This window comes from Acipenser ruthenus, chromosome 7 (assembly GCF_902713425.1).
Source record: "Acipenser ruthenus chromosome 7, fAciRut3.2 maternal haplotype, whole genome shotgun sequence".
NCBI lineage: Eukaryota > Metazoa > Chordata > Actinopteri > Acipenseriformes > Acipenseridae > Acipenser > Acipenser ruthenus.
Window position 1 is genome coordinate 7,828,262 of NC_081195.1, and position 8,566 is coordinate 7,836,827.

The 8,566-nt window shown below is 43.2% G+C and overlaps 1 protein-coding gene across 1 annotated transcript; it reads right to left on the reverse strand.

Annotated features, from left to right (window-relative positions):
• Window positions 1–1,410: 1,410 nt before the first annotated feature.
• Window positions 1,411–7,447, reverse strand: LOC117415564 (oncoprotein-induced transcript 3 protein-like). The gene is made up of 9 exons (XM_034026075.3): window positions 7,334–7,447; window positions 5,970–6,344; window positions 5,144–5,254; window positions 4,701–4,823; window positions 4,049–4,171; window positions 3,579–3,739; window positions 2,923–3,338; window positions 2,339–2,438; window positions 1,411–1,824 (listed from the first exon to the last, which is right to left on the reverse strand). Exons 1-9 carry the CDS (start codon window positions 7,392–7,394, stop codon window positions 1,651–1,653), a joined length of 1,644 nt encoding a protein of 547 aa, XP_033881966.2. The 5' UTR covers window positions 7,395–7,447; the 3' UTR covers window positions 1,411–1,650.
• Window positions 7,448–8,566: the final 1,119 nt, after the last annotated feature.

Genomic DNA, 8,566 nt, shown 5'->3' on the forward strand with positions numbered 1-8,566 from the left:
TCAGACTGCAGGAAAGTAATTTTTTATTTTTATTTTATTACCAAACATGAAGAAAATACCAAAACAAAGGTCTCTTGGGACTGAAGGTTATTGAAAGTCCTTTTAATGGATAATGAGAATGAGATTCCCTCCGTTTGTTGGGTTTTTTCCACCACCTAAATCCACCATCAAATCAACAAGTCCAGATATAATGGTTCCATGTTTAAATTGCCAAACTGAATTGATTTGTATAGTGTACATTTTCTATTGTATGGTGTCGGTGTAACCTCTGTAGTTTAATCTCCAAAGAGATCACCTCACACCTATACAATGTGGAGACCTTTAAATGGACTCTGACTAAACCCTGGATGGTATTTCTTGTTTTATTTATTGTTATTCTGAGCCAGCATTGCTTGCACTGCTGTACTAGGTGGGTTTCTGAGAGAGAGAGAGAAAGTATTCTGTTTAATATACAAGGAAGGAGGGGCGGTACTGTTTAATATAGAGGGAGGGAGGGTACTGTTTAATATAATAGGGAGGGAGGGGGAGGAGGGGTACTGTTTAATATAGAGGGAGGGAGGATGGAGGAGGGGTAATGTTTAATATAGAGGGAGGGAGGGTACTGTTTAATATAATAGGGAGGGAGGGGGAGGAGGGGTACTGTTTAATATAGATGGAGGGTACTGTTTAATTAGAGGGAGGGAGGGAGGAGGAGGGGTACTGTTTAATATAGAGGGGGGAGGGAGTTATTCAATATAGAGGAAGAAGGGATACTAGTATTAGTTGTTTATGCCATGTATGTGCTTTGGCAACACAATTCTTTTTACTGTCATGCCAGTAAAGCCAATTTGAATTTGAGAGAGAGAGATTCTTTATTTCATTGCCGATTCAAGTTACAAGATAACATTTAGTTGTTTTGTAAAGTAAATGGTATGAAATAACTTGGTTACAGACACACCAGGGTGCTGCAGGCTTTCTATTTCATTTTTAATTTTAAAAAAAAAGAAAGAAATAAAAACTATGAATACCGCCAACAATTGCCTATGAAAGTTTTTTTTTTTTTTAAACATATTATATTTGAAGGTGTTTGTAGTCATTTGGAGTAGTTCTTTAAAATGGCTGTGTGTTTGTCTGGAGAATCCTAGCTGCCAGGACTGAACAGTCTTCCAGGTTCCATTCAAATCGTGTGATGATGTGACCTTAGAACTCTGGCATAACCACTGAATAAATACTAAAGCTGTCAGAATTTCTAGTATATCAGTAAGTGAGAAAATACAACGTTTTAATACTGCAATTCATTCCATAAAACATACATAATGATGCAAGAAAAAGACATTCAGTATATATAATACAGAATAACATATGGTATGGCTTCCTACTCTCTCTGTATCATAAAAAGATTTAAAAGAAGAAATGTAAAACAGAGAGACCTTTCCTGATATTTATTTTTATTTTTGTAAATGTACAAAGGAATAAAAGTACAGCTTGACATAAGACGCTTCTGGAAACAGCTGGTCACAATCAATTGTAATGTTAAATGCCCAGCAGGTGGCATTGATGTACTGCATATAATCATGTATGTACATGATAATGTAGGTAGGGTGCAGGTCAGCAAGGAGGAAGTTACTGATGCTCTCAGACCGGGCTGTGATTGGTTGCGGCGTGGTGAGGTCAGTCCTCACGGTCGATGATGATTGGACCGCCGGTGAGGAGGCGGTGATTGAGGTGTCCCGTGTCCTCTCTCTCCCACACAGAGCGCCGCATGCGTCTCTTGCAGCCCTGTGAGCAGCGAGAGCGGTCGTCTAGCGACCCGCACACCAGGACACGACAGTGCAGAAACACCTCCTGGAACAACACAAACCACACAGCAGTGAACACACTGCGATCATTCACAGAGGGGTGCAGTAGCTCATGCACCTATTCCTTCTAAAAGAACAAGGGTATATACTAGAAGATGGGAATTTTGCCTACAAATAATGGTTACAAACTGATGATTTACAAAGTTGTTTCACCTTCAAAAGGAAATTAACTTGTCTATTGCCACATGTTTGTATCAAATCTTGTTGCACAAGTGGGACAGACAAGTTAATTTCTTCAGATATCACATACCCTGTGGAAGTTCAATAAAGGTGAAACAAATTTTATAGTAATTATTTCATTTTTCTCTGTCACTTGTAAGCAAAATTCATGTTATAGTCTAGACCCTTGTTCTTTAGAAGGGACATAGGTGCACAAGCTAGTACACAAAAATAAAAGAATCATAGCCTCCTGTTTAAAACACGACCATGTGGTTTATAGTAGTCTTCAAAGAGGCAAGCTGGGCATTCAGTTTAGGAGTCAGTGCCCCTGTGTGTCTTACCCTGTTGTCTTTGCCCACGAACTTGAAGACGGGCACTTGGTAGTGCTTGGCGAGCTGGTCCTTAGAGGTGTACTGCTTCACCGTCTCATCAGAGATACAACTGGGCAGGAAAAACAAGGGAGAGCTCTAAGAATCATCTGCCGAGTCGGATCAGATACAAAACCAATACGATGGCACAATTAGAACAGTAATCTTACCTACAGATTCATCTGACTAGCGATTTTCAGAGCTTGATTAAAAAAAATTAACATGCGGTTTAGCGACTTAAAAAACATTTTATTTTCTTTTACAGCAATTACAGAAAACGTACTAAAACATTTAACTTCTTATATTTATTAGTTACAGGCTTAAAAAGTGCATGCAACTACTACTGAGCAGAAACTGGCAGAAATAAAAACATAAAAATAGATGCATGAGCTAGTAAAGCATTAGCTAACTGCCCCCAAGAAACTTCGCTGCACAACCTCCTGTCCACACACTGCGAAACCGAATTCCACGTGGAGGGTAGTTTAAAACAAGAGGACAACCGAGACAAGCCCCCTGCTGGATTGGAGAAGCTCTTACAGCCCTCCGCGAATACCCACCCGTCCTTGATGAGGTAGTACTTCATGACTTCGTCCACCTTGGGGCTGGGCGTGGCGAAGCAGCTCTCCACCAGCGTCTGCAGGCTGTCCAGGTGCACCAGCGGCTCGATGCCGAAGTACAGGGAGTCACGCAGCTTCAGGGTGGGTGGGGAGCCGCGGTAGGGCTCGGCAAAGTTGGGGCTCTTAAACAGCTCCAGGCTGAAGGGGAAGACGCCCTGGCTGCGGCCCGAGATCTCCAGGGGGGCGTTCTTCAGGTTGGGCACGTAGGCGTCTGACACCATGTACTGGCGCGGGAACTCGCAGGTCACTGGGATCAGCAGCTTGCTGGTGCGCACGATGATGTCACCGTTACTGCCCGGAGTCTGCTTGGGCAGTCCTGTCACGAGGTTACTGGCGATTATCTTATCATTCACAACCTTCGCGACAACGGGGGGAAAAAAAAGTGTTTTAGTATATAATCAGAGATTTTCCGTGAAAACTACTGTTCCTCATTCTCACATCTAATGCGTGTAACTGGTATAATCATGAACCTGCACTGTAACGCAAAAAAATGTAAAATACCTATCCATTGTGTTACTGTAGCGGAACACAGTGAGAAGCATGGCAGGTCTACGGTTAGGTTTGGTTTGGTGAAACCAGCCAGGCTTCCCCCTCACCTCCACCACGGTGCCGCAGGTCTTCAGGCTGAAGTTGATGTTGACATGAGTGCCGTTGGAGATGCCGCGACAGGAAGTGTTGGTCAGGAAGAGTTCAAGACCCCCCACCAGGTCCTTGGGGACCACCACCTCGATGCCACTGGACCTACAGTTGACCGCCACTACCGAGAATGAGAGAGACACTTGCACAAGGGCCAGAGTGAACACAGCGCTTACTCACAATATCAATCAATATGTACACTTGGACCTGTATCTTATGGTGTACGAGTGATGTCTTGTGTGTACAGAGGTTGGGTTTGTGTGACAAAAATGATGACGCTTATGGCAAAATAAGACTTGAATGTTCTGAAATTTGCCGTTTCAAATGGCGGATTAACAGCGTGCTAGTGGAATCGCCAGGGTTCCTCTAGCACGCTGGTCAATGCTTTGTGAAGAAGGTCCCGAGAGTGCCGGATGAATGCTCTGCGTACCTTGACAGGTGTGCCTGTCCGCTGACAGGGTGAGCCCACGGGGGCACTGGCACTCGTAGCTGTCCCCCTCCATGGAGCAGGTGTGGCTGCAGCCCCCATTGTTGTTGTGACATCCTTCGATTTCTAAGGGCGAAGGTTCAGCTTATTCAATTTGTACAGCACGGCACCATGTTGCCTTTTTTCACATCATGGTTATACATACACGATTGTGGCCAATATTTTCCTTTATGGACAAATCGCAGGCAAATTGCCGCCTTTACAGTAAATATGTTACAACCGTAATACAAAAAATCCAGGAGCAAAAAAAATAAACAAATTACATAGCAGGGATGGAAATGAGACTCTTACTGCAAAGCAGTTTCACGCATTCCTGATTTTAATACAAGCTTGATTAGCCACAGTGTATTGGTAACAAGCTCAATTTGCGCCCTATTAAACTCATAGTAAAACCAGGAAGGGATCAAACTGCTATACAATGGGAGACTTATTTTCTTTCCTGCATACTAATATAATTTTTACATGGGGCTCCAAATAGGCACCCGGCTGATTAACTGAACAATGATGATCAATAAATCGATTCACTGAATAATTGTTGCATCTCACAACACTCATGTGTTATTATGAGTGATCTGCTCACTGCCTGTGGACGTACCGTCACATGTCTTCCCATCAGGACCCAGGATGCGCCCGATCCCACACTGACAGCGATAGGACCCCTTCAGATTGACACAGATCTCTGCACAGCCGCCATTGTCCTGCTCGCACTCATTCACATCTACAGCACACAGATACGGCAGGGACACAGTGATCTGAAGAGCAGCAGATCTAACCAACAAGGGCCTTAAACTCGACAACAATCCTTCTTATTATCACAGAACGAAATATGAGTGGAAAGAGAAGGATTACCACTGGTCTTAGGTCTGTGGTGTTTTGAGAGAGAGAGAGAGAGAGAGAGAGAGAGAGAGAGAGAGAGAGAGAGAGAGAGAGAGAGAGAGAGAGAGAGAGAGAGAGAGAGAGAGAGAGAGAGAGAGAGAGAGAGAGAGAGAGAGAGAGAGAGAGAGAGAGAGAGAGAGAGAGAGAGAGAGACCCCGTTACCGAGGCAGGTCTGGCTGTCTGGCCCTAGCGTGGTCCCGGAGGTGCAGTGACAGTCCCCCGTATCCAGACACGAGCCCCTGCAGTCAGACTCGTCACAGATGTCATAGAAATCTGCAAAGAGAGACCGAACAAACACACAGAACAGTCACTCACTGTGTTGCACTTTTAAAGGGCAAACCTCTAAACATGAATGAAACCCCCCTGAAACCATAACACTGACCACTGACCACTGGTACAGTTTCAATTCATTTTTGTTGCAATGGAAGTATGGCCTGATTCCCTATCCGTGCTGTTATTTCGTTTGAGCAGTTTTCATGATGCCTCTCACCAGAACTTTTGGGCAGAAACAAAGAACCAGTAGATCCACTATTTGCATTGTAAATAACAATTTAAACCCCGTTCAACACAGAATTTTGAAAGACGCATAAAACGTTTTTAACACTGAGAGAGTAACAACAAGATATAAATACTGTACTGTAAGGTATACTGTAGAGAGAGAGAGCGGGTACTGAGAATTCAAAAGCAGCAATCAGCTCTATTTCCAAGGAGCAATATTTGAAGAAAAGTAATTGGTAAACAAACTCACTATGCTCTTATTGTATTACTTGTATTGTAACACTTGAAATGTATTTGCTTACGATTGTAAGTCGCCCTGGATAAGGGCGTCTGCTAAGAAATAAATAATAAATAATTTCAGTATTTAGCTACTTATTAAAAGCAGTACATTTTCAGTTGCATTTGTTCTTTATTACCAAGAGAGATAGATAGATAGATAGATAGATAGATAGATACTTGAAAAAAAAAAAAAGAAATGAAACTGACTCACGTCCGCAGTAGACGTGAAAGCAGATGCTGGGTTTCGGTAGCCGGTACACGTAGTAACCCCCAGGGCAGGCTTTGACGTCAACCGTGGTGTTCCACAGGCAGCAGTTATCGTTGAAGCTGGCACAGGCTTGCACCTGAACGATGCCGTCGGCCTCGCTAGGGTGGCTGCCGTTCATCCACACGGGTGCGTGGGTGCCGCAGTGGTTCTCCGAGATGCAGAATGTGGGCATGGCGTCGCCCGCCATGCCGGTGAAGCGGTACCACTCCCCGTTGACATGACTGTCGCACATGGGGGTGCCCACCGAGTTGTTGATGTGGTGCTCCGTGTTGCGCCACGGCTCGTTCAGGCTGATGTAGGCCGAGCACGGGTCCAGCACTGGGGATTGGAGCAACATGATCGATCATAAAGCGGTATGTAGTATAGCCTTATACAAGTTTACCATCGTAAAAGCATAGAAAAGTGTAATTAAGTAGAGTGAGCATAAAGCATGGGTAAGCATTGTAAAGAATAGTAATATACATGTAATATAGTAATGCATATTAATAGATATGGGACAAACTTGGGTAAACTATCATAAATGCGTACGCTACTATAACCACGGGAAAAGCATGGGAAAACTCCACAAAATACCGTGGAGATGTCATCCACAACTCTAAACACGCATTCAGATATCCAGAAGTCATAGCTGAGAGGTGATATATAGAGGCTCTATTCACACATCTTAACCCGGCGAGTCTGTTTTGAAGGATAATATTCGTTGCGCGGTTCCAGACTGTTTTTGCCTTCTTTTACAACAGCCTTCAAGTTGCAGTTAAAATCATACACAACGTTATGTAATCCTTTAGAACAGACTTGCACCAATAAACAAGTAAATAAATTCTTTACATTTTTAAGGACTGTTTTCTAAAGCAATTTATATCAATTCACCAACTTATTTAGAATGGATAATATGAATGGACTTATTTTTAAAATTGTAGATAGATAGATAGATAGATAGATAGATAGATAGATAGATAGATAGATAGATAGATAGATATTAATGCATTATATACTGTAACATATTTATTGTTTTCAATCGTATGTAAGAAAGGAACTTGTCAATTTTTTAGTTTATGAATTTATGGTATATTTAAAAAAAATGTAATTATTAAAAAAGAGAGGTTTATACATTTATTATAAATTTCAAAGCACCTTTTAACCTAGGAGAATATATAAAAGCACTTCAAAAAATAGTTTGTTTTCTTTTTATTTTACCAACAAAAATAAAACCTCCCAACTCTCCTGATACCAATGAACCACACACACACACACACACACACACACACTCCAACAGAGTGGAGACGTGTTCAGTCTGGCTTGCTTACCGACCGCCTGTAGCGGGTGAATCTCCTGTATCAGAGTGAAGATGAGCAGGTTGAAGAACATCTTGCTGTCTGTAAGCGCGGGCCTGTCTGTAGGAGATTTCTCAACGCTGCTGGGTTCCCTTTGTCTCTGGTCCCCGGAGAGATGGGTGTGCTTTAATCCTTGTCCGCGGGGGGGGGGGGGGGGGGGGGGCTTGTTGTTATCAAAGGAAAGGAGGAATCCAGGGATGCTCTCCTGTGACTTTGACCCCTCATCTCCCTCATCTCCTACAGGACAGGCTCTTCCCAGCATCCTCTCATTGTTCTCCCGCAGCATCCCTAGGAGGGCGCCTCTCTTATCCGAAGCATGTCCTGGTAGCTGGACACTTTCCCCTGATAGTGGGACCGGATGTGCTCCCAGCCCGTGTTTCTTCAATAACATCTGAGGCTGTGTGGTCCAGTTGTTAAAGAACAGGGCTTGTAACCTGGAGGTCCCCGGTTCAAATCCCACCTCAGCCACTGACTCACTGTGTGACCCTGAGCAAGTCACTTAACCTCCTTGTGCTCCGTCTTTCGGGTGGGACGTAATTGTAAGTGACTCTGCAGCTGATGCATAGTTCATACACCCTAGTCTCTGTAAGTCACCTTGGATAAAGGTGTCTGCTAAATAAACAAATAATAATCTCTGACTTCCATCCTCCTTTTCCAAAACCAGCTCTTTGGCTGGTATTTTTTTCCACCTTTAAAACACAATGCAGTTGAGGTTTGTCTCATTGTATTGGTTTTATTAGGATTATTATTGCAGATGGTCTTTTACACCTCAGATTAAAGGCTTTCAAATACAATTTCCTGCCAGGGCAAGGTACATTTTGCCCACTGACTCCTAAATACATTCCTAGACCTCACCTTTTCAGTGCAAAGTGCCAATAAATATTGAGAGGTCACCTAAAGGTAATAAGGAAGGCAATGTTCAGTAATATATACACACACTGTACAACTGAGTCTGTGTTAGAAGGTATCCAGCCATGACAACAAAGTCGAACATCCATTCTCTTTGTCGACATTTCTTAATACTCCCCCACAAATACATCCTCGATACAGTCACACTTAGCTGAGTGCTAGCAGTTTACAACATTCAGTACAATTTGTTTGTTCTTTCTTTGATGACTGCCCAAGGGGCCGTTACCTAAAAGCTCCATCAGCCCAGCCAACACATTGCAAGCGCATTGTAAAAGCAGCTATTGCAAAGTGAGCTTC

Bases quoted from the DNA above. Each gene is read 5' to 3' on its own strand.
- LOC117415564 (XM_034026075.3), bottom strand. From the start codon at position 7,394: ATGTTCTTCAACCTGCTCATCTTCACTCTGATACAGGAGATTCACCCG. The intron at 4,824-5,143 runs GTAACGGGGTCT...TGTGTGCTGTAG, and splicing joins AGACAGCCAGACCTGCCTCG to ATGTGAATGAGTGCGAGCAG. The intron at 3,339-3,578 runs GTGAGGGGGAAG...GTTGTCGCGAAG, and splicing joins CCTGCGGCACCGTGGTGGAG to GTTGTGAATGATAAGATAAT.